General features: G+C 40.3%; 2 protein-coding genes across 3 annotated transcripts in view; one reads left to right on the forward strand and one right to left on the reverse strand.

Annotated features, from left to right (window-relative positions):
- slc49a4 (solute carrier family 49 member 4) overlaps positions 1-604 on the reverse strand; it is a 60,137-nt gene extending 59,533 nt beyond the window's left edge. The window contains exon 1 of the mRNA XM_087830158.1: positions 71-604. Within this exon, the coding sequence (XP_087686284.1) occupies positions 71-365 (295 nt within the window). The 5' untranslated portion in view covers positions 366-604. The remainder of the gene's footprint in view (positions 1-70) is intronic.
- Positions 330-25,796, forward strand: hspbap1 (hspb associated protein 1). 2 transcript variants are annotated; one of them, XM_087830156.1, is made up of 8 exons: positions 330-706; positions 2,436-2,649; positions 5,056-5,246; positions 8,501-8,637; positions 12,398-12,569; positions 15,064-15,147; positions 15,530-15,640; positions 23,843-25,796. In XM_087830156.1, exons 2-8 carry the CDS (start codon positions 2,451-2,453, stop codon positions 24,425-24,427), a joined length of 1,479 nt encoding a protein of 492 aa, XP_087686282.1. In that variant the 5' UTR covers positions 330-706; positions 2,436-2,450; the 3' UTR covers positions 24,428-25,796. The 2 variants fall into 2 exon arrangements, with proteins under 2 accessions (XP_087686282.1, XP_087686283.1); XM_087830157.1 differs by lacking the exons at positions 330-706; positions 2,436-2,649 and adding an exon at positions 4,776-4,910.
- Positions 25,797-26,530: the final 734 nt, after the last annotated feature.

Genomic DNA, 26,530 nt, shown 5'->3' on the forward strand with positions numbered 1-26,530 from the left:
TAGATCTTGGTGGGGTGAGGCACAATCGTCGTTGAGGTATGACACAGTGTGCTATATTAAAATAACTCACCTTTTTTATCCATTAACCACATAAACAGCAACCAAGGGAGGAAGCCAGCCGGGCCCCACAGCACCAAAATCGCGATGTCAGACTTGGTAAAGCCGTAAGCGTGAGCGGCTGAGTTCTGTATGGGACCCCAGAAGTTCCACACCATTCCCTGCATCAGTGCCAGCAGGGAAAACAGGGTCAGAACCAGCCATCTTCTCCCATACACTCTGCTGTTTACCGGATTACTGTTCGTCTCCACATAAGAAGGAACAAGAAGCGGCTCCCTCTCGGCCTCGGTGCTCGAACCGGCACCCATATTAACCTCCCGTTTGTCAGGCCAGTTAAAAATTCCGGTTTTAACGACGGTACAGCAACGAGAAACTACCTCGGCCACACAAACAAAAACAGCCGATAGCGTCTGTTTGCTTTAACTGCGCATGTCAAACCGGAAATAGTTGCGGGTTTCGGAAACTGTTCCTATGTAGCTGCCATTTCGGCTCGTCTGGTGAATTAGCGTAAGCGGGTTTTTTGTAGTATCGCAGGAGCCCAAATGGTGCAGATTCACAGCGATGTGTTATAGACGTAATTGGAACGCGTACGCTGTCATGTGATCTTTGTTTACTTCCGCCCGAACCTCGTCTACACGTGTAGTGAAAGGTGAGTCCTGGTGTTTTTTGCTAAGGATCCTGGTATTTCTTCGAAGCTAGTTTATTAGCATCTTTCTACAGTGTAAATAGAGAAAATATGTTCACATAGATGAAACATAGCTAACCTAGCTATCTCATTACTTCACACCAGACGTTTTAAGTTGTCTGGGGAAATCCCAGGTGTTCCTAATAACATTAATAATGGCCTTGGTCTTTTCCAGCTCTCCTGTAATTAATTATACATTTCACACTTATACTTGTTGAATCAAACGCCACCTGAGCGCTGTCTGTCCCTTTTATAAAGCGCCTTTTGAGCCCAGGCGTTATTTCTTTCCTCTGAGTTGTTTGATAGTTCTTCAGGAAGTTGCTCATTTCTGTCGTGTAACGCTAGTTTAGTCCCCACATTTAGTCAAGTGGGAAATATCAGTGAAACCAAATCCTATTATAATTATTTGACCAATTAGAAGTGGAAGAATAAGTGCTTTACAGAACACAATATACCTAAGAGTATCTGGAAGTAGAAAACGGTACCAATCTGGATCCAAGTTGTTTAAGAAGTTGGTTACAAAGAGCGAGAATCAAAGTTTCACTGATATCCGATTACCAGTTAAATTCTAAATAGGAAATCCCCACTGTCCTGTGGTAGATAAATGCCATCGGTAATAAAACTTCTTGATTTGCTAACAAATAATATTTTATTGCTTTTTTTCTGCCATAAAATGAACATGCACTCCAAGGTCGCGTCATCATTTACACCTTGCCAGTACTGGATTTGACCCCCTTTCCCCTCAGAATTGCCTTAATTCCTAAAGGTATATATTCAACCATAGCCTGGAAACCTTTCTTGGAGATTTTGGTCCATGTTGACATAAAATCACACATTTGCTGCAGATATATCAGCTGCGCGTCCATTATTTGAATTCCCTGTTCCATCAGATCCCAAAGGTGCTCAGCTGGATTTAAACCTGGTGACTGTGGAAGCTATTTCAAATCACTGCCATGCTAAATAAACCACTTTGAACTTTGTGGTATAGTGTGTTATCCTGGAAACAACCATCAGAACATTCACACACTGTGATCACAAAGAAATGGACATCATCAGCAACAACAGCAGCAGTTCTCAGCTAGTATTAAGAGGTACAAAGTGTGCCTTAAAAATAGCTCCTACACCTTTATACCACCATCAGTCTGAACGGTTGGTACAAGGCAGAATGGATCCATGCTGTTTATGGCAAATCTTGACCCCACAATCTGAATGTCTCAGCAGAAATCAAAACACATTAGACCAGGCAACATATTTCCAGTGTTTTGTTGTCCAATTTTGGTGAGCCCAAGCACATCATAGCCTCATTACAGTTCTGCTGCTCGGTTTGAACATCAGCAGGTTGTTTTGATTGTCTCTACATACACTGACTTGCTGATATGGTAATGGCTTATTATTATATTATATTATATTATATTATATTATATTATACCCACCCACAATTTCGTTGTACCTGTACAATGACAATAAAGGACTATTCTGTTCTATTATTGTGTGAATGCTGTGATGCATTCACACTATTGAGTTTTCTTTTCTTTTATTGAGTTTTCTTTCAGCACACATTAAAAGCTTTGTAGTTTTATTCACTATTTTAACATAGAAGATGAGGAACATGGCTTGTAGGCACTGACTAATAATAAAACATTGTCGTTTTTAATCAGCTTTATGTTCGTCGTGTGTTTCATCCTCCTGTCAGTGTGTACCAAAGGCTATGGCTGACACCACCGAGATTAATAAACCCTTCAGCCCAGAGGAGGCCCGGAGGATTGTGCATCATTTGCAGCAGCCCGCAGTTTTCCTGAACATGACCTGCGACTGGCCTGTTCTCCACTGGACAGCAGAGCATCTGTCAAGCTGTCTTGGTGACAGACTCATCCGATTCCGACTTGGGAGAAAAGAGAAGACAAAAGGTAAGTAATTCAATTTGTTGAATGAATTTATCTGTAATTACTCACCTGGATTAAACATTCACAAAGAAATTTATGTGACCAAAAAGATAAATTCAGTTCCCGCAAGCACTCCTATCGGGCTTAAGCTGTTTTATTAGATCTTGCATATTTATTAAGCTGTAATAAAACATTTTTTTAAAAGTAATATCTTAAAGGAAAACTCAGCTGTTGCTGCATTTAGCTGTTACAAATCTGGGGCTGTGTTGTTTTCTTCCTTTCTAATGATTTCAGATGCTGTAACTAAAATTCAGTTTTTGAACACAAAATGAAAGAAGACAAAAAAAAATACAAGACCTGTTAAAATACAAGATAGTGATGATCTATTTCTATTGAGCAATAACTGATCACAATAAACTGAGGTTTGTTTTAGTTCCAAGTATTGTGTGAGCTTATGGAAACTTGTATAGCATCTCAAACAATTTCCAATGAATTAACATTTATATATTGACATAATCTAATAAAGGATAGCCGGCTGTTTAACGATGTGATTTATAACGTTTCACAGATAAAAAACACACTGAGGGTCTTTGTTTTTGAGCATCTGCTGTATTTTGTCCTCAGTGTGGCTCTGAAACGGCTCCGGTAATGATTCTTTCTCTGATAAACGACAGAGAGTATGCCCTCTGATAAAAGCTGGCTAATTAGATTTCTAAATCATCTTTTTTTAATCGCTGCAACAGCTTACAGGTTGGGCATTTCTCATCATGCATTCTAAATGTCATCACTCAACCACAGACACACCTTGTTTATGAAAAAAAGAAATAATAAATCATTACAACTGATTAATTTAGTAGCTTGTATAACCACATTCAGCAGCAACGACCTAAAGTAATTGTTTGTAGGATTATTATTGTGGAGCAGTTTTATCCCACTCTTCTTTACATTTGACATTTGTTCATGCACAGCTCTCTTAAGGTCCCTCCACAGCATTTCAGTTGAGTTGAGGTCTGGACTTTGGACTATTACAGTATCTTGTTTTGTTTTTCAGCCTGGGATCATTGTCCTGCTGGATTGTCCAATATCAGCAGAGAACAGGCTTTCTTCTAGGGGTGGGGGAAAAAATCGATACTGTGTAGTATGGTGATATTTTGTTTGCTAATAATGTATGGATACAGGGACAGCAGAAATCGATATTTTGTTACAAAAAGGTTTTTGTGCTCTGACTTCAGAGCATGTTGATCCTTTTTCTGAGCAAGAATCCTGACATTCCTTCACTGTCCAAATGTGTTTAACTTTTTTTTGGCAGCAATAAACATGACAGTTTACTTATTTTAATTTAAGACAAGTTTTATTTTAATTAAGTTTAAAACTTTTTTATTTAATGTAAAATTATATTTTGTTTTCATTTACTTTCAAATTCTTCAGTTGCTGAAGGGGCTGCATAGTTTTCATAAACTGCATAGTTCAGAATAGCTATAATTGTACCAGATGGTTGATTCAGTTAAGTTGGACTAGACTGTAATACAAACCGTTCAGTTTGTCAACAATAAAACTGAAATGAGAGAAAGACTGAGTGTGAGACTTTGTTATTAGATAAAATGAATATTGATAAAGTTTACCTTTATGTACAGAATCTGAATATCGCAAAATATTTTAAAAAAATTGCAATAATATCGTATCGTGGGATGTATGGTGATTCCCACCTCTACTTTCTTCTAGAAAATCTTCCAAACAATCCATATTTGTTCCACGTGTTTCTAATTGTGCTGAACTTTAACATTTAGCATGCTGACTGAGGCCTGTCTGGGATGTGACTCTTGGGGGTTTTTTTACCCATCAGGCGTAAAAGGCTGATTGGGTATCGAGTGGGTGGTATTGACATGCAACTTTGTAAACACAATAACTCGAGACTGAGGGGACATAGGATTTTCAAATTGATACCATAAATCCACCTACTAAAAATCTCTGACAACTTTGAATCTTGGTGGTTGAGTTTCTTTTTTTTTTTTTTAAATTATGTATTTTTAAATCTTTTGTTTGCCATAACCCGAGGAAACGTCACCTAGGATTTAAAAATTGATACAATAGGTGCAGGAGGATTACTGGGAGCTTGAGGGATACCGCTGACAGCTGTCAGTATTTGTGCAGTTTCTCTGAGTGTTGCAGTCTTACCTTGTGGGAAATTTGTCAGGACATTCACTCCTGGGAAGATTGTGGCATTGCGTTAACACACACCTGAATGTTCCAGACCAGCAGCCTGTCAAAAATCCTACTTTATGGAGGTGATTACACTCGATAATCGTCAGTTAAGCTGCTGTTCTGTGGCTACATATCTACATAGTTTAGATCAGCTGAACCGTTTCACTAAAACTGTACAAAACCTTTCACTAATTATTGTCTTGTCTGTGTTTGTTGTTATTTTCTCAGCTCCGGCTCCTCTTTTTGAGACCCAGTGTTCCTACGTGGAGGCCAGTGTAGCTCAGTTTCTCAGCTGGACTCAGGGTCAGTCTGGAGCAGACGTGGGGCCTTTTTCTGAGTACTCCTACTCAGAGTATTGGGCTTATGCTGACTACAAATATATTGCCATGATGTTTCAAGATCAGCCTTTCATGTTTGAGGTAACCATCCTGCTGCATGCATGTTGACATGTAACATAAGTTAAACAGTCCAGCTGAAATCTGGCATCAGTGTTTGCACAAGTTTACAAGTTTACTGCTAATTAGGGATGCAACGATACCAATTTTTTCAAACCGATACGATACCGATACTTGGATCTGAGTACTTGCCGATACAGAGTACAAAAAACGATACTTCTACTACACACACACACACACACACGCGCGCAAATACTATGAATTGGAAGACAGGTTTTATCATATTCCCTGTCGATAAAAAATAAAATCTTAATAAAAATGACCACAAAAAAATTTCAAGTGAAAAATAAGCACTTCTGTTAAATTATTGCAGAGTCTCCACATTGTAATTTAACAAAATATCACTGAACTATTGGCACTGTCTCGAGCTTTCAGAATAATAAATAAACACTTCTGTTTGGAATAAAATAAATACAAATTAGGTTTGAGAATAAAATAAACTTTTAAATTGTTGCAGAGTGTCCATATTGTAAACAAACAAACAAAATAATTATTATTAAATAAATAATAAATAAAATAATAATTGGCCCCCTAGTGGCCAATCTAAAAAACTACAACAAAAATGACAAGCCACCCTCTGATTAATGAAATAAGTTAGTATCGGTTCATGGTATCGGTTAACTTTTACGAGTATGAGTACACACACATTTTACAGTATCGGCCCCGATACCCAATACCAATATCGGTATCGGTGCATCCCTACTGCTAATCTTGATGATATCTGAGATATTTAATTGCCATTGAAACTAAAGGGCAGTGACAAAGACTTTTGGTCAGGTTATTTTATCAGGTTAAATATCCAAGAAAGCAAGATAAAAGCTAATTAAACTTACCTAAAATTTGAGGCTTTAGTGCTTGAAAACATATTGCAGGGATCCATTTTTCACTATATTGATTGCACTCCAAAAAATTCCTTATTTTAAGTGTTGGAGTTTTTTAGTTAAATAATTTTTTCTAAGCATGTAGGCTGCTGAAATATTGAAAACACAACATTTGACCCCATGTATCTGGCTACCAGAACATTAAGAGAACCAGGATTTGCTCCCAGGAAGTCACAGCATCATTTTTTTATTAGTCTGACTCAGAGCTTGGTTTCTAATATATCCCAACGGTGGTGGATGGGCTGTGTGTTCAGACAAGCCACTTAGTGTGAAGCGGGCATGTAGGGACACTGCCAGCTACACACATTCACAAAAAGTCTTCTTCCTTAGCTCACACCTTCGGTCCATTCCTTCTCCAACAGACACACTGACCAAATGTTATGTATTGAACAAGAGAAGCACAACAAATAGTAAAAGAGCTCAGATTTACTTGTGTTTTCATTGTATTGATGCTGAAGCCTTAAAATATGTCAGAACTGCAGTTGTGTCCCATACACTGTGTAGTGTGGGTATTTCTACAGCACATGTCGAAGATTGCATGACCAAATGTTTGACATCATATACAGCAGCGGTCCCCAACCCCCGGGCCTCGGACCGGTACCGGTCCGTGAGTCGTTTGGTACCGGGCCGCGAGAGTTGAGGCTCAGGTGTGAAATGTATGGTTTTCAGGGTTTTTATCGGTTTTCAGCGTTATTTTGTTATAGTTTTTATCGTTTACTCGGTTTTCCTGGGTCTTTTCATGTGTGTTATGAGTAAATTTTCTTTTTTTCAGTACCAGTACTAGTTTTATTTTGTTGTATTTATCCGCGACACCTTAAAGGCCGGTCCATGAAAATATTGTCGGGCATAAACCGGTCCGTGGCGCAAAAAAAGGTTGGGGACCGCTGTGAGGGACCAAGCAGCCAAAGCAAAGAGGACACAGGCAAAAAAGTGTATTCAAAAAGGGTTTTCTTTATTTTAACCCTCAAAAAGTTCAAAATTAACAAAATTCAAAAACATACTTAGCGGGCCCATAAAAGAGGTCAACTAAATATAACTCCACAAAAAGTAATTTCCAGAAACTTAAACAAAACAAAATGAGACACAACTTAACTCACAAACTGACCTAATTACAAAGACACATGAGGGTAGCTTTTATAATGATTCGGCCAAACCATTTACACACAATAGGGGGGAAAACAAAAACACACTAATATTGACTAACCTAACTAAACCTAAAAACACCCCTACTCCTGGTGAGCCCATGGTTGGTCCTGCTGAGCAGGCATTTTGTTCCCAGAGTCCTCAGCCACGCCTTTTGCCCAGACAGGAAACAGCCACCTCCCAAACCAGGTAACTCAAAGAAAGAGAAACATAATTAATATAACAAAACATTTTAGAAAAACCACACAATGTTAGTATGTGCGCGCCTCATAACACCAGTGTTAGGTTTAACCAAATGATTAATGAAGAAAACTGCAAAGCAAACTAATAAAGTAAAAAATGGACTAATTTACCCCCGTGTGGCTGATGTCATCACAACCGCTGATATACAGTCTAAGCATTATGTATTTTATTTACAATAATAATAAATGTTTAATTTAAAATGTTTCATACTATAAGCTTCTTATCCCTTTTGTAAGAAACAGAAATTAACAAGCGATTCAAATAAGCGAGTCAAAATAACTTTTTCGTTCTATTCTTATATTGTTTTGACATTTTCAATTAAAATGTCAAGCTTTTGTGATGGCAGCTTTATACTAGCTGTTCTCATCATCTGGCCGGTAAAGACATAAAAGTGCCATCCTTTCTTGAGCCACTGCCACAAATTTATTTCATTTTTATCTCGGTGATAAATTTTTATTGGGCATCCACCTCCAATTATTACCTCCTTACATTCATGCCTTTGAGACAGACAGACGCGGGCTTTTTGCAGGATAAATGGTGCTGGCAAAAAGGCTGCCCGAAGGCTCGATTGACCAGACTGTCAAAGCTTACAGCTGCCTGCATGCGTGGTAATGACTTCATTATTCAGGATGCCGGTGTGATTGCTACTCCTTTGTGTCCTGACGGCACATGATTGACAGACTAGTTTTCCTTGAAAGATGACAAATGCTGTTGCTTGGTTTCTCTACTCGGGGACCTCCATTGGTCACTTGTAATAGGCCCTGTCATTGTAGCTGATGAGGCTGGGTTACATCTGTGAGCCGATAGAAGAGCGGTGACGGTTCTCGTTTCCATGTCACGTTTTTAAAGAAAGCACCAAAACTGTAATCTGAAAATCGTAAACAGTCGTTTATACGCACAGCATTTTGGATTGTTACATGGCGTTCGAATGTGTGTGTGTGTGTGTTGCAGCATGTAAAATGGTCCGAGTTTGGCTTTGAGGGGCGTAATGGGAGAGAGAGCACCTTATGGATCGGCACAGAGGGAGCCAACACACCATGCCACCTGGACTCTTACGGCTGTAACCTTGTACTGCAGGTGCAAGGACGGTAAGATGATTCGCTACCTGTGCTGATGCTTCGTGTGCTCCTCAGTAACCAGACGATAAGATAAATGCAAACATACGTACGACACGAGACTGGAAAAACAAAATTGGGTTAAATGGTACTTGAATGCTTTTCTTTTGATAGCCTGAAGGGCCTTGTTATCAGCTAACAGGATCAAGCTGCGTTCATAAACCCCATGATCGTTATGTGCACAGAGACCTGCTCATTACTGCTAAGTAAAGCAGGCATCAACGGCACTAAATGGCTGAGTGGTCTCAGGAATTGTTTATTGACAGGAATTGGCAGAGGTGAAGAAGTCTTTCAGTCAGAGTGGCCGTGCCTCCAACGTTTCATACAGACAAAAAAAACAAGCGTTTTGGTTTTTTGGGGTTTTTCAGCTGCTAGGTTACATATTTATTAGGGGTGCAACGATACACAAAATTCACGGTTCGGTTCAATACTTTGGTGTCACGGTTTGATATTTTTTCGATACAAAAAATGTTCATGCTTTTTTAATCTGTCATTTATTAAAATTATAAATATATATTTTAACTCAAAAGTACAGTTTTTAAATGTAATGGTACTGAAACAACAAAGTAATAAAAAAATTAATCTATCTGATTGAGGAATCACTCATCTTTGGAAAAGAGAGTTTATTACAGAGAAATGTCTCTTTCCAAAATAAAAGCTATACTATACGCTTCTTCTGGGCTATATTCTCAGCAGCATATTAAACATATCAGGTCCCCATAAGGAGAATCATGTGCTAACGGCTGTCTAAATGACTCGGGTAAAGTTTGTAGCATGCATGCTTGTTGTTTTTGTCTGCTTCCACTTGTCTTTGCACTAGGATGATGTCGGAGTAAATGTGCAGTCATATTCGTTGTGTTCCCACTAGTGCTGTCAGCGTTAATCTGAAATGACGTTAACGCCACAACACGGCAAATCTCCGTTAACGAGCTACCGCGGATCACCCGTGCGTGGGGCTGGACGGCGTCAACACGTTAACGAGCTAACTGCGCTAACGCACTAGTTCCCACCAATGTAATTGAGCATTGCGTGGCACATCCGACATACAGTTTCACTTTTGTCCATGACGCGCTTACCTTCAGGGTCATACGTCACATGAAAACCAAAATAGTTCCAAACGCCAGATCTGAATGAGGGTGGGGGAGGTTCAATTTGCCATGTTGCAACGAGCTTAGCTTCTGTCTCGCTAGCTTGCGCTGCGCTCAGTGAATCTGCGTTCGACTACTCCACCTAGGCTGCACTGTCGAGCGCAGATCCACTGAGCGCTCAACACAGACAGCACCGTCAGAAGAAAAGTTGATAAAATAAATTAAAAATTTTGTATTGTTCGATACATATGCGTACCGAACCGAAAGCACTGAACGGTTCAATGTCTCCGCAAAGAGTGCAGTTTTTTAGTCTAATTGATGAATGTCCCCTTTTTTGTGTTTAAAAATCCTACATTTAAAAATGTGGATCTATTTTCTAGATTCATGTCTGAAATGAAACTCCTGTTTGTCATTGTTTCATTGTCTCTTACGTTTGACAGCGTTGCTTCAACTTGCATCCAAGGTTTTGATTATGTTGCAAAACAGGACAGGTTGGGTAAAACTAGGGTGTAAGTATGAGTAACTGTGAGTCATGCAAATAGTTTGGTATTCTGCACTGTGATGCTAGCCCAAAAAGTGTTGCAATGCGAGATAGACACACTGTCTGGGTCTATAGTCGAGTTTAACACCAGTCAAACGTTTATTTTATCGACACATTTCTCGTTGCAAAGAGACGAGCACGTTCATTTTCTAATTGGGTGACAGGAAAAGTTTGCAGCGAGAAGCACTCAGTGTCAGGTGTGAAATAAAAAGTGACACTGTCCTGTCATAGCTGTGCACTTAATGGGGAGAAGCTGCAGCTGAGCGGTGAGAAGTTTCAGGATTTCATAAAACCACGTCTGTGTTTCACCCCTCTGGTGGTTGTGGAAGTTTTCTGCCTGTTAAGCACTTAGGTCTTCTGCAACACTGGAGTTGCAGAGTACTGTAAATGCTGACACGGAGTGCGAGTTGTCCTCTGCCCTCTGAAAAAGAGTTGATTTGTCACAGAGCTTGCTAGAGAGGGTGGAAATGAAGACAGAGGGTGAGGCGCTTTATGGGGTTCTGTGAGTCACGAAATCTAAGGGAGCAGGTCTTCCTTGTCTCGCTGCACTGTTCTTCCAGAGAGCAACGGTTATATCTCACCGCTTGTAATTGGGTCTTGAGTTCTTTTATTTGGTATTGATCTCTAATGGAATGAAATCCAGCTCGAGCGGTCCTTTGACACCGCTGATCTTTCAAAAATAAAATAGGGTTGATTGATTTCGTGACATTTGTGTGAATGGTGGGTCGTAGTACCGGAAAACAATCATGGGAGTGGCTGTATGAATGTAGTTTAATGTTCATGTTAGAGGAAATCGAGTTGTTTCACAGAGATGGATTTGTAGCTGGTCGTGTCAGCTTTTGTTGTCCCGCAGAATAAGACGGTTTTAAGGCTCTCTTTAATTAACAGATATTGGATATCTGGATCTTTACAGCAATATCGTTTAATTTTTTTTATTATTGTTCACTGTAGCGCAAAGTAAATGATATGAAGTATTTCTTCCTCTTTGTGCTAAATTTACAGAATATCAATGTTAATATCTGTTAGCACGTTTTAATATTGATAATTTTTTATCAGTGTTTTATTTGCAAGCTCGATTTACAGCTTAAAAGGTCATCGATTAACACCGCATGAGTGACCAGACAAAAGAGTTAATTTCTAGCATTAATCTTTTAATCTAAAGTCATATTTAACTAGGGATGGGTATCGTTTAGGTTTTATCCGATACCGGTGCCAAACCGGTACTTTTCAAACGGTGCTCAAACCGGTGCTTAAAGAATGGAGAACACAAAATTGGTCCAAAAACCTCTCATGTTCAGCTGTTTTTTTGTAAAAAGATAACAATGTTAGCCTTTTCTGCAGCTATGGGGCATATATGGTATCACTCTTGGCTGGAAGCAGCTTAAACAATGGAAAAAACACAAACTTTGTCCAAAAACCTCTCATGTTTAACTGTTTTCCACTTTTTCTTTGGTCATTTTAGCCTTTTTGGCCAGGGTGAAGGGAGTATCTGCCATCAAACAAGAAGACAGCCGCATGTAGCTATGATGATGTTTGCTAGTTCACCTTACATGCATTAATGTAATAACGTGGTTAGCCTACTCAACGTAAATTACACACGGACAACATTAAGCTACCGATGTTGCTAACTCCGGGTCCGATAACAGGCACCACACCCGCAGTAGATGTGCTCGGTGTGAGGTCTCGCAGCAAGCTACCAAATACGGCGCATTTCTCGGCTTTTAAAAAAACCGCTATGCGTCGCCAGGTGTTTCATCAGATTTGAGGTGTTACCTCCTTTGACAGTATCACAGTATCAGCTTAAAGCACTTGTTGCAGCTGCTGAGTTTGCATCTTTTGCTGTGAAGTACAGCCAGACTTTTGACCGCTTCGCCTTGGGCATTTTAATCTGTAGCTCTGCTCTAAAAGAACGTACGTACCTGGACCCGCCTACTATCCTCGGAAACGTAAAATGATTGGCTAGAATCTAAAGTGAATCCCAGCTCAGGAAAAAAAAGCACCGAAATGTGCGCTGCTTTTCGGTCTGGTTACTACCGTTTATGTCAGAACGATACCGGTACCCATCCCTATATTTAACCATTCTGTTGATGTGTCCTATATGCAGGAAGCGCTGGCACCTCTTTCCCCCGGAGGATACAGCTAAGCTTTACCCAACTAGAATCCCCTACGAAGAGTCAAGTGTCTTCAGCCAGGTGGCTGTTCTTCATCCTGACCTGAGGAGATTCCCTACCTTCCACGGTGCCAGTGAACACATCGTCACTCTACAGCCAGGACAGGTCAGGAATTCTGATGACATCATGTCTGCAGAGATCTCAGACCAATATTTTTCTATATTTTCTTTTTTTGTAAAGTAATCAATAAAGTAAATGAGCAATAATCATCAGTGTTAGCCCTGAGAGAGCGCATTCCAGACGCTTATAAACAAAATTCATAAGAAGAATACAAAAGTACTGTTTAGCTCTAGTCTCTATAATTTATACCTAACGGTGAGCTGACAGCTCTTTGTTTGGATTAAATCAGCTGCATTTTCTTCAGACTATAGAAAAACCAGTGATTTAGTAAAGTCTGAAGTTATGCAATGCTGTGGCTTTACATTTATATGATGAAGTGCTCGTGACACAGAAGCAGTAACCATAAAATATAACTTTATTGGTCCTTAAGCAGTGAACACGTGAAAGTAGACTGAACAGTGAGATTTATTTGTCTTGGTGTCCTTCATAAAAGCTTGAAGCAAGGCGACGGTCGTGACTTGTGTCCCAATTAAAGTCAGGCGTCTACAGTTATACTGGATCACCTTCAACAGACTGTTGTTCCTATAGTGATGAAAGCGAAAGGTTAAGCAGCGTTATCGCTCTTGATCTAACTGGGTCAGGTCCAGGCCAACAGGCCTGATGAATCAGTCAGGTTTATGTCATGTGCTCAGCCAAAGATACGACCGAGGTTTTGTGGAATCCAAATTTGGTTTTCATGATGGTAATTTTAACACTTGTCCTCCTTTGATTATGAATAATTGTGAAGGTGCTCCTGCATGAAGGTCATCCTTTTTCACCTTGTTTCAGAAAAAGAAACAGTCACTATGGACACAGAGCAATTATCCAGTTGTCTGGTTTCACTATCTGTTTGTTCTGGAGCTCACATAGCTTATTAAATACCCTCCTATCCGCAACAAAAAAACAAACTGTCGGCTAAACAAAAGTCCGTTAGTTGTGATTTGATTTCTAGGTCAGGGTCAGAGCTCACCCTTGTGTTTTATTGTTTAATAGTGAAATAAATTGCAACAGTGCGGCACGGTGGCGTGGTGGATAACACTGTTGCTTCATGGCAAGAAAGTCCTGAGGTCAACTCCACCACGTTTCTGTGTGGAGTTTGCATGTTCTATTCAATTCAATTCAATTTTATTTATATAGCGCCAAATCACAACAAAAGTCGCCTCAAGGCGCTTCATAGATACAGAGAAAAACCCAACAATCATATGACCCCCTATGAGCAAGCACTTTGGCGACAGTGGGAAGGAAAAACTCCCTTTTAACAGGAAGAAACCTCCGGCAGAACCAGGCTCAGGGAGGGGCGGGGCCATCTGCTGCGACCGGTTGGGGTGAGAGAAGGAAGACAGGATAAAAGACATGCTGTGGAAGAGAGACAGAGGTTAATAACAGATATGATTCAATGCAGAGAGGTCTGTTAATACATAGTGAGTGAGAAAGGAAAGGAAAAACTCAATGCATCATGGGAATCCCCCGGCAGCCTACGTCTATTGCAGCATAACTAAGGGAGGATTCAGGGTCACCTGGTCCAGCCCTAACTATATGCTTTAGCAAAAAGGAAAGTTTGAAGCCTAATCTTAAAAGTAGAGATAGTGTCTGTCTCCTGAATCCAAACTGGAAGCTGGTTCCACAGAAGAGGGGCCTGAAAACTGAAGGCTCTGCCTCCCATTCTACTTTTAAATACTCTAGGAACAACAAGTAGGCCTGCAGAGCGAGAGCGAAGTGCTCTAATAGGGTGATATGGTACTACAAGGTCATTAAGATAAGATGGGGCCTGATTATTTAAGACCTTGTATGTGAGGAGCAGGATTTTGAATTGAATTCTGGATTTAACAGGAAGCCAAAACAGGAGGAATCTGCTCTCTCCTTCTAGTCCCTCCCCATGTTTGCGTGGTCTTGGTACTCTGGCTTCCTCCCACAGTCCAAAGACAGTTTTAATTGATTCTAAATTGCCCGCTGTGTTAGCCCTGCGATGGATGGACGACCTGTCCAGGGTGTACCCCGCCTCTCGCCCTATGACAGCTGGGATACTTTAATAACCTTGACCTCTTCCAATCAGTGTTACAGCAAGCTTTGGCCTGACCTTTTATATACAGCTGACAGCTCTGAGTTTATGTTTATGCTTCAAAGAAAACCTGGAAATGCTTCAACTGTTGAGACAGAACGAATACTTTCAGTATCTACCACAGTCTCCTCAAAGATGGCTCCACCTCTGCAAATTAAATTAAAAGACGGCTCATTTCTCTTCTCCTGTCAGGCAGCAGACGATTCAAGACTGCTGTGGAGGCCGGGGAATCAATAAGCATTCTTTCTTTTTGTTAACACACCCATTGTATGAATGGATGAACGATTAACAGCAGAGGGGGGAAGGTTTATGCTGCCATCTAGCGGATATGTGCAGTCGTGTATTTCCTAGTATTTAGGAAGATGAAAGAAAAAGAGCGGGAGCTGTCATTGACTTTGCCATTACTGATAAGTTAGTGAAGACTTTATCTTCTTTGCACAGGTGCTCTATGTCCCCAGGCACTGGTGGCATTATGTAGAGTCAGTGGATCCTATCACCGTCAGCGTCAACTCCTGGATCGAGCTGGTAAGCAGCATCATGTCTCTTTCATCCCGAGCTCACCAAAAATGCCCCAAAATGACACAATATCATATATATTCCAAACATTTCAGAGTAGATGGCAAGTTATTATCCCGAACATGTTGATTCATGTTGTATTAAGGCTCCTCTCATTCTTGAGTAATGAACAGGACCAGCAGTAAAGTGTTTCCTGTCATTATGATGAGTGTATGTATATGAAGGGGCGTGAAAAAAGGCTCCCTGGTGCAAGACTCTGTTTATTCTCAGGTTTGTCCCACTCTAGTTGTTTTCTGCCAAGGTCACAGACACCACAAACTACTTCTTCTTATCATTGATGGTAACCATCTTGATCATGTGTGCTCTTTCCTGGCTCTCTGCTTCTACACAGGAAGTGGATGACATCGCCAGAGTTGGCGAGGCTGTGACTAAGACGGTTGTCTGTGCCATTAAAAGTGCTCGAAGCGATGACAACACTGACAACTGGCTCAACCCCACTGAGGTGACGAGTAATTACTCTTTGATATTAATTACTGTGTCAGTTTAAAAGCTGTCTTCTTACACCTTCTTCTCGCTTCTGTCAGGATCATATTCTGATCTAGTGCAAAGAAATGCAGGTTTTTGTTGCTTTTTCACAAAATGAAAATGAAACGCTTCACTGCTTCTTTCTCTGTTCTTTGTTGCTGTGTAGGGAATTATTTAGAGAGCAATTAGAGATGGACCAATCCGATATTACATATCGGTATCGGTCCGATACTGACCCAAATTACTGGATCGGATATCGGCGAGAAATAAAAAATGTAATCCGATCCATTAAATATCAAAAAAGCACCTCACAAAACTTGCTACACGGCGTAACTCGGCTCATAACCGTAGAACGTCGCAGCAGTATGCATCACGTGATAGAGCAGCTGTGTGTATTTGTAGTCTTGCTACCAAACCAGCATTTCATCTCTGAGAAAGTTTTCCCAGAGAGAAGTAAAGCAAGTGTGTAAGTTCATCTCTGAATGTTTGTAAAGCATTCCCACGTTAAGCTTAACAACCGATATATGGAGCGACTGCCTCTCTCTCTCTCTCCTGCTGCTACTTCAATCATGAAACTGATCAATGATCAGCTGATCGGCTTTTCTGTCGAGAGTCCGTCTCTCTTCTTAGTTTTTGGCTCACTTTGCACCAGAAAGAGGAAACCAGCGGCTGAACAACAGCAGCACGTTTAAGCTTGATAAGCTGTTGTTAGAATGTATTTAATATTACTTTCTACACCAGGATCTTTTTCTACGTAGCTGATGGCTGGTAACTGTGCAGGGGCGGATCTAGCAAAGTTTAGCCAGGGGGGCCGATAGGGCATGAACAGGGAAAAGGGGGCACAAAGACATACTTTTCTTTCTTATTCTCATTTAAAATGTCGAGCTTTTAATAAATAATTATCTGAATCTGACACCCAAAGTTTTAATCTGATGTAAAATATATAGAAGTCCATTACTGTATATAGTAACTGTTAAGTCTAATATACCCTAGTAAGCTGTAGTACCTTTTCCTTTGAGAAGATACCATCTGTGAATTCTGCAGTTCTGTTGAAGAAAGATGTTGAATCTATTTAATTATTCTTGAAAAATAATTTATTTCTGTGCATTTTCCCCCTGCATCAAATTAAATTTGATTATATCGATTAATGAGTTGGGGGGTGGTTCCCTATTTTTTTTTTTTTGCTGGGAGTTTGCAACCCTATTAGTTAGGTTGCTTAATATTTCTGTTAAGTACTCTTTAAAATACCAGAATAGGGAGGATGGAGCAGGTTTAAGTTTATTAGATTGATCAGTGTTGCTGAACTATGAAATATTTTGTTGTATTTTTTACATACAGGTATAACAGAATAGCTTTAGTATTGTTGTTTATTTAAACTTGAGTATAAACTTATACAAAATGCAGCAAGATATAAAAAAACGTTTTATTGATTAAAAAACACTATATCAGATTCATATCAGTATCGGCAGATATCCAAATTTCTGATATCGGTATCGGACATAAAAAAGTGGTATCGTGCCATCTCTAAGAGCAATACTGTGTGTCAAAGGGCAAAATAGGGATCCAAATTTGGATGCTCCTCAGTGGGTCCCTTTTATCCACCATGATTTTATAGCTGTTGACCTTCAATTGAACTACAGGCAGATGATGATGAAACCTGAGCCTTTGTCTTCCACAGTGAGATGTTCTCTTATCGCTCTTTAGCTTTGGGGGGTGGGGGGTTTGCTGACCTGCTTTGTTTCCAATTGCCCCCCTTAGAAGGAAGGGTCACTGCAAATCAATATAGAATCGCTCTCAGTAATGATCTTCATCCTGTGATGAAGTGCTATCATTCTGAGGGCACTAGCTTCTTCCAGGATGACACTGTCTGCAGTTAAAGGGAACAAAAGCCGGATTAATAGTTTGAATATGAAATTTGATTAGAATTAAATGATAACCAGGCTGATTCAACACATCTCAACCTCGTTGAAAGCCAATGAGATTTTTTGGAATAGCACCCTCCATCAAATAACCAGATGACAGAATATCTAACGGGGGTCGTGACCTTACAGCCTTCGAGTAGAGTCTCACATGCTTGCCTTGAAGTTCTTATTAAGGCATTTCATGGCTTTATTTAATTTTCCACTCATCCATATATGTGTCCATCTTCTTCCGCTTAACCGAGGCCGGGTCGCAGGGGCAGCAGCCTAAGTAGAGAAGCCCAGACCTCCCTCTCCACAACCACCTCCTCCAGCTTATCCGGGGGAACACCAAGGCGTTCCCAGACCACGCAAGAGATATAATTTCTCCAGTGTGTCCTGGGTCTGCCCCGGGGGCTTCTCCCGGTGGGACATGACCGGAACACCTCACCCAGGAGGCGCCAGGAGGCATCTTTGTCAGATACCTGAACCACCTCAGCTGCCTCCTTTCGATGTGGAGCAGCAGCGGCTCTACTCTGAGCCCCTCCCGGATGGCCGAACTTCTCACCCTATCTCTAAGGGAGAGGCCAGCCACCCTATCGAAACTCACCTCTGCCGCTTGTATTCGCGATGTTGTTCTTTCGGTCACTTCCCACAGCTCTTGACCATAGGTGAGGGCAGGGGCGTAGATCGACCGGTAAATTGAGAGTTTCGCTTTTATACTCAGCCCACTCTTCACCCCAACAGACTAATCACTGCAGCCGCAGCACCAATCCGTCTGTCGATCTCCCACTCCTTTGTCCCGTCACTCGTGAACAAGACCCCAAAGTACTTAAACTCCTCCACTTGGGGCAGGAACTCGCCCCTGACCCGGAGTGGGCACTCCACCCTTTTCTGGCTGAGAACCATGGCCTCAGATTTGAAGGTGCTGATTCTCATTCCCACCGCTTCACACAGATAATCTGATGATAATCAGCCGTGGCAAATAGGAAGCACAGCCTCTGTCAGTTTTAAGGTTTTATGTATGAGAAAATAATAAAAATCATCTGCTTCTTAACAAGGCTTGGATAAATAAAATGACATATTTCACCGTTTTTAACCAAAACTAAGGACACCATTACTGCTTCCATTGGAAGTGGCAGCCAGGTACTGCTAATCAAATGCACTGGATTAACTGATCATCATTTTGGAAGTTTGCTGGTCTGGGGTGTTAGGTGTGTATTAACACAATGCCTGAGAGTGAGATGAGACGTAACTGTTGACTGACTTTCCGTCAGTCCGGGAAGGACTATAAGGTAATTTCCACACACTGAAGTCCACTCTGCGCTGACAGATTATCTACAAGTAGAAAACATTTAAGGCAGCTGCCAGTCTGTCCAGGAGTGGACGTTCCAGCAAATTCACCCGAAGGTCATATTGTGCAATTCTCAGAAACAGCAATGAGCCCAGGAGCTCCATCTCAGACTACACGGACCTCAGTTAGCAAGTTAAATGTTAAAGTTCCTGACGGTGCAATTTGGAAAAGACTGAACAAGGACGGCTTTTTTGAGAGTGTTGCCAGAAGGAAGACTCTTGTCTCCATCTGCAAAAGAAAAGAATCACGATCGAGTCAAAGTCCAGACCTCAACCCAATTGAAATGCTGCGGTGGGACCTTTAGAGAGCTATGCACAGAAAAAAATGCCCACAGTCCTCAATGAACTGGAGCAACATTGTAAAGAGGAGTGGGCCAAGATTCCTCAAATTCCTCCATTTTTTCCTGTTTTGATTTTTGGTGAGAGAGACCAAAGAAGTCATACAGAAATGATTACTTCAAACTATTGCTGCTAAAAGTGGGTGTAGAAGCTACTGCATCCTGGAGTGTTCTCAGTGTTTTATGAACTGCTTTTGCATAGTTTTTGTTAAATTTGTATAATGACACACTGTTGTGTGTTGCTGTTCATCTGAGGTTGTATTTTCCTAATTTTATGATCTGATAATAACTAGTTAATGTTTTGTCCTGATATGTAAGACCATAGAATTAAGTGTACTTTGTTTTTACCATGACTGTATCCTGGCCAGTGTTGTGATGATGACGTTGTCAGGCAACCTGTAGAGAGTCAAGCATATAGTCAAGTAGGGCTGCCACGATTAGTCGACTAGTCACGATTACGTCGACTATCAAAATCGTCGACGACTGATTTAATAGTCGACGCGTCGTTTGAAGCTTTGTAAGATCCAAAAAGACGCAGGAATAAGTAGCAGGATTTAAGAGTGTAATAACGGACTGAAACAGAAGATGGCAGCACTGCATGTACAAGGATGCCAGCTGCCGTTAAACCCCGAAGAAGAAGAAGCTGTGTCCCAGAATTCATAGCGCAGCCCAGCTCAGTTTACAACAATGGCGGCAGCTAGTTAGTTTTAATATTACTCTTATTAATCTTTCTGGGTCACAAAATAAACGTTTTACATATTTTCAGGCGAGAATGTAGCTGTGTAAACCTCAAATATCTGCTCAGTTTATCAAGACACCACATATTTTCAAAAGCACTCCGACGTTTTCGGAGACGTCTGTTACCCACTAGCTTGATAGCTAACCGGGGGCTAGGCTCTCTAGAGCCCGTTTTCAAACCCACCGCCGTCTTTCGCTACTCAGGTTAAACATGATATATAAGTCACTTAGATAACTTAAAAATGTTATTGTTTGGCTCTTTTTTAGTATTTTATTTGTTCCTGAGTAAATCGGTTTGGCTGAGATTAAAGTTATAGTTTTTACACAGCTGAATAAACGTCAAGCAGACAGCTGATTATCAGAAGTGTGAGATGCTCGAGAATATACTCTGGTGTCCCGTTATATTTTAGATAGCAAGGAGTTTAATAAACTTCACCGAAACAATCTGTAAATTTCATTAAAATTTAATAAACTATCATCTTGTCTTTATTTTTAGTTAGCACATACCTTAAACACTTAAAGCTGTAAGCTAATGATAGTTATATAAGATCAGATGCTGCTGGTGCAATAAGCTGTACTTTTACGTCCAATGGATGATGATCTGATTAGTCGACTATCAAAATAATCGTTTGTGGCAGCCCTATAGTGAAGCTATAGCTGCGCACAAAACCTCCTGGAAAATCAAAGATTTTCATTTTTGAATTCAGACGGAGGCAAGTTAGCTGTTTCCCAGGGTTCAATCCTCTGCTAAGCTAAGCATTTGCTGACTTATAGCTTTATGTGGTACATACATGAGAGGGATATCAGACTTCTCAAACAAAGGACATTTACACTTTGTCTCAGAACATTTATTGAATAGCAAATGATTACAGATGAAGTTCTTCTAGTCCTTGATTAAGTAATGAAAGCACCCTGGAGACCGTATGTTTATCTTTGAAGTACGAGAAGTCCTTCTTTGGATTGCATTAGTGATTTGAAGTGTAAGTGACTTCTGCATGAATGTATCCAGGCCTCCACGAACTTGCTGAGACACTGGTTTGACTTTGTTAGATTACTAACCAATTGTACCTCCCACACCTTCTTATTTCTCTGCTTATCAGTAGGTTCAGCCAGGCAGCTTGTCCCACTTACAGACTATATTTATGTCTCTTACTGTGTGTCATTTTCTATGCAGATACAGTATGAGCTGCAGTGTCATAATGTAAGGGGAGCTGAAAGCCTCTCAGTCACTGTTAAAGTAGCTTCTCAGAGCTGCTATGAAATGATTTATTGTGATATTCTAAAAGAGCCTTTTTTTCACAGTTGTCCTTTTAGAGACGGCGATATAAGTTGTAATAAGAGTCGTGAAGGACGTCTCTACTTTAAACACATAAGGTAGTTATGCTTACATAACTTCAGGACCAATTACGCAGTATTTTTAGTCTAGTTCAGCTGTTTGCACACCCAGTTAGTTTCATATCGTTATCATAATAGACTATGATAACATTCTCCCTGATGACCTTTCATGGACTTTGAAACTTGACTTTGAAGGATTAAAAACAAACAGCAGGGTAGCAGTGATCTGTACGGGGGATAATTACGATGCTGTGATTGATTCTGAGTACTTGTGCTTGAAGTCAGGTAGAGCAGTTCAGCTGAAGTCTTTCTTGTGGCAACAAAAGTAGCGCTTCAGGTAACTTTTTTTAAAAAGCGCTTTTTGCATATTGATTAGCCAAGAAAGGATATAATCTCCCACCTACAAGGAGAGTCACAGATGCCTTCACTGCGCCAGTTTAAACCTATATTTCCATTTTCCAGAAACTGTGGAACAAAACTGTATTATATATTAATGTGCACAAATTTAGACAAAAAAAAAAATGAACACCTAGGTGAAGAAATGCCTCGTGTTGTAGGGCTGCCACAAACAATTATTTTGATAGTCGACTAGTCGGTGATTATTAATCAGACTAATCAGATCATGCATCCATTCAACATAAAAGGTACAGCTTATTGCACTAGCATGCATCTGCTCTTATATAACTATCATTAGCTTACAGCTTTAAGTGTTTAAGGTATATGCTAACTAAAAATAAAGACAAGATGATAGTTTATTAAATTTTAATGAAATTTGCAGATTGTTTCAGTGGAGTTTAATAAACTCCTTGCTATCTAAAATATAACAGGACACCGGAGTATATTCTCACACTTCTGATAATCAGCTGTCTGCTTGATGTTTATTCAGCTGTGTAAAAACTATAACTTTAATCTCAGCCAAACTGATTTACTCAGGAACAAATAAAATACTAAAAAAGCCAAACAACATTTTTAAGTTATCTAAGTGACTTATATATCATGTTTAACCTGAGTAGCGAAAGACGGCGGGTTTGAAAACGATTTGCCGGGAGTCCGGTGTTCTCAGCGGCTCTAGTTAGCCTTGCCCCCGGCTAACTATCGAGCTAGTGGGTAACAGACGTCTCCGAAAACGTCGGAGCGCTTTTGAAAATATGCGGTGTCTTGATAAACTGAGCAGATATTTGAGGTTTACACAGCTACATTCTCGCCTGAAAATATGTTAAACGTTTATTTTGTGAACCAGAAAGAATAATAAGAGTGATATTAAAACTAACTAGCTGCCGCCATTGTTGTAAACTGAGCTGGGCTGCGCTATGAATTCTGGGACGCAGCTACTTCTTCTTTGGTGTTTAACGTCAGCTGGCATCCTTGTACATGCAGTGCTGCCATCTTCTGTTTCAGTCCGTTATTACACTCTTAAATCCTACTACTTATTTCTGCGTCTTTTGGGATCTTACAAAGCTTCAAGTCGTCGACGATTTTGATAGTCGACGTAATCGTGACTAGTCGACCTAATCGTGACTAGTCGACTAATCGTGGCAGCCCTATTGTGTGGGAAAAGTCATGGTTCTTTGAGGAGCTCCCACCAAATTTGTGTTGCATCTGATTTCCAGGAAAGGGGGGAAAATTGCCTGTTAATGTTCTTTTAATGCTTTAGGCCAGGTAGAATTCCTGGAGGCAGGTTTAGTGAAAATTATTCTTCTTCATAAGGCTTTAAATGATAAATGCTAATTCCTTTGTAGATATGGAGATTACAGTGGATGTAGTGGGCCATGGGGTTCCAGTCAGTTGCTGCCATTTAGCTGGTCTAATCTTGCAGAAATGGCTTTGGTGTGAGCTGTAATGCATGTGGTTCGATTGCCAGGCCTCCCTGACCCTTTGTCTTGAAGGACAGCTGATGTGTGGCACTCTGCCTGATTGATCAAAGGCATCCTGGAGTCAGTTGTCTCCTCTTTGTTTGTGTTGGTTGCATGTCCAGTGTGACTGGTTTGTTCCTACAAAAGTAAAGAAGTAGAAGTGCACTCTGAGAAATGTAGTGGGAACACTGCTCTCCAGGTTCTGCCTGGTAGATTTTGTATAATCTTGCTGAGTTGCAAACAAACGGCACCAGCACATTTAATAAAAATCTATGTACAAAGCAAATTAACTGCCTCTGCAAGATGGGCTTTTTCTGGAAATATACAGAGTATTAAACATATTAAACAAACTCTAAAGCCTCTGTGAGTTGAATATTAATTTAAGTACAGCTTCTTATAAATGATTCTAATGGCAGTTCTTGTTTGGAGAACCTTGCAAGCATTAAAGGGATTTATAATGCAGTTTTATTAGACCATCTAAGTGTCATTCCAGGCATGCATAGATTTTGTTTTGTTTTTTCTTTATTGCTTTGTCTGAATCTGTTTAGCAGATTGCGCTCAATTAAAATTCAGGCAGTTCATTTTGTAATCTTAAAGGCTGTACACTGTTTATCTCTTGGCAGCTGTCTCCAGCTTTCTCTCTGTTTTTCTTTTGTTTTTATAGGAAGAAGTAACATCCCATAATGACAATATGCAGTATCTGAACCTGGCGGTGAGAGCTTGGGCTCAGAAACAAAGGAGTTCCTGCCACAGCAAACTGAGCCCAGAGTTGCGAGACACCTGTCGAGTCAAGCGCGACTCGGGTGGGCAAATCAAGAAAAATAGCGATCGGGTTAGGAATTGCGCACCCTTCAGTATTCCCTACGGACCACATCTCATCTCTGTACGCTGTCAGGAAGAACTGAGGAGGACGACTCCCGAAGATGTAGAGGTCAACTCTTCCAGCAACGGCGCAGTCAGATCTCAAGAGGACTGCGCTGTCAGCTCCGATCCAGCACAGACAACCAGGTTTGCAGCTGCTGTCAGACTCGATCAGAGAACACGTGGACGTAACGCTGGTTCAACTCGGTGTAGAGAATGTGACTGTGCAGACGGGACATCAAAGAACCTGTCAGAGGATTATAAGGCATCAACGCATACAACAATAACCACTAACGACTTGTTAGACTGCCTGGTGCATCCAGACATCATCACCCGTGTCACTGAGCTGCTTCTAGAAAAGCAAACAGGAAGTGACACGACCACCTGATCATCCTAGTTTTGATATTCACTTATCAGGTGCAACATGATCCTCCAAGCTACGAGTCATGTTTTGGCATTATTAAGTAAGAGGCCCGACTTTTATTTCTTCTCTCATTTGTCACCTTGACCTTCTTGGCGTGAACCACAGATGCAGGAAATCACAGCAAAGTCATTCTAGTGCTGCAAGCGACAGTCTGACATATCCTCGTTTTGTTTTCCTGCACATGCTGATCCTTTTTGGTTCTTCCAAACTAGGAAAAATGGCCACTGGAATCAATTTAGTATGCTAAACAACCAAATAATTCAAGATAATATTCCAGGGATGCAAACATTGTGCAGAAAACAATGTTTCACAATGTCAGTTAGTGAGGGGGGAATCATCATTGACCAGCCACAAAGGACTCCTTGTAATAGTTTTGTGATTGATGAAAGCTGTGTAAGAAGTGATAAATGAAATGTTTGAATAGTCTGCTGTGTGTGTGCGGATAATAAATGTAATATTCCCACTTTGCCTAATTGAATTCCCTGTACTTGGTTTGTCCTACGTGGGGACATTTTGCACATCTAAACTTGGTCAAAGAGTTTTTGTCCGATTTTGGTGCAGAATTGTTGCAGTTATGATAAACGGGAGTAAAACGATTGACAAGAATCCAAGTTTTAATCTGCATTAAAACTTCAAACATCACAAAACAAGTTTATTTACAGAACTTTAGAGGAAAAATCAAAGTTAGACTTTTCCCTGAATAAAAAAAATCACATATTGTCAAAAAACAAACCGCAGGCGAAAAACATCAGTTTCTGCAGGTTTGAAAAAATCACACATACACTTTGCATCATACTTGTTTTTGTTTTTTAACAGCACACTTGTTGATTTGCAAAGTTGGCTCTGTGATGATGACGTGTCCCAATGAGCAGCATGAACAGTAGCAAGAAATTCCTTCATAATTTTTACTTTTTTTTTTTCATATCTGTGATTTTTCTGCCTATTCTCAAACAGTAAAAGAAATCATTATGTGTGCAAAAACAAAGCTGGATGTTTCTGCACAATTTTAAACTTCAACGTCAGCAAAGCAGAAATCATTCACAGGTGGATACAAGGACTACAGTTGGTACAAATGAATTTTTTCAGGTGACATAAATAAGACTTTTTGAATGAATAAAAGTCGACTTTTTCAATAGATTACTTGTTCAGCTCCTGTATGGATCCCTTACGCTCCTCACTGCTTTCTGACCCGAGGCCCTCAGAAAGCTTTCCTTTCACAGCTGCTTAGATTGTCTCCTATTTCGAAGGTTACTTGTTCGCTCCCCAGCTCCTGCAGCTGTTGACGTGCCTGTGGGCAAGATGCTGAACCCCAGGTACCCTCGATGAATCAGTCTAGGTTTGCATGTGTATGTTAAAACTGTGTCTGCGGTTGCAAAGGGAGCCGATTCAAGCATCGAATATGTGAAAGTCATTTAATCAATGTTAAAAGTCTAAAGCTAACTATGTGTGAGTAAAAGGGGAAAACCATTAGCGCTACATGTGACACGTGTCAATACAATCCTTCTATTTTCCCTTGTTTAGACTTCTGAAGCAGTTATGAGTTTTAGTCAAAAGCTGATAAATCAGGACTGAAATCTATCCAGTGGTTGAGGTTCTGCAATGAAACAGCTGCTTTCTAAGATCCAAACAACCAGACTGGAACTTTTTTAAAATTCAAGTGGCTAATGTGACTTTTGTTTCTTCAAAAACAAAAAAACAACAGCTCCAGAGGGACAAACTTGTATCCACTACTACTGAAAGATTGTTTCAGACACTGGCTGCACTACATGCAGACCCTTGAAACCTGTTTGAGAAGCTCAGTTTTGTTTAGTTTTTCAGGTACAAACAGGCAGAAAAACCCTTGTAATTAGAGATCATATCACATCAGACGTTTAGTAATGATGAGCTTTGTCATTGTGATAAAGGCACACAAAGCGAACTGAATGCTTTCTGTCCAATATTTGCACAGCTTGTGATTATCATGAACAGCATTCTGACATGGGGTTAATATGCAACAAATATATGTTAATAGTGCAGTATTAACATGCTTTAATAAAACTATTGATCATTTTGCAGAAATGACTATTT

The sequence above is a fragment of the Neolamprologus brichardi genome, chromosome 16, assembly GCF_056152115.1.
Source record: "Neolamprologus brichardi isolate AB-2024 chromosome 16, ASM5615211v1, whole genome shotgun sequence".
NCBI lineage: Eukaryota > Metazoa > Chordata > Actinopteri > Cichliformes > Cichlidae > Neolamprologus > Neolamprologus brichardi.

Excerpts from the sequence above, each read along its gene's own strand:
- hspbap1 (XM_087830156.1), top strand. The coding sequence starts at position 2,451 with ATGGCTGACACCACCGAGATTAATAAACCCTTCAGCCCAGAGGAGGCC. Across the intron at positions 2,650-5,055 it reads GAGAAAAGAGAAGACAAAAG|CTCCGGCTCCTCTTTTTGAG; the intron begins GTAAGTAATTCA and ends TTATTTTCTCAG. Across the intron at positions 5,247-8,500 it reads ATCAGCCTTTCATGTTTGAG|CATGTAAAATGGTCCGAGTT; the intron begins GTAACCATCCTG and ends TGTGTGTTGCAG.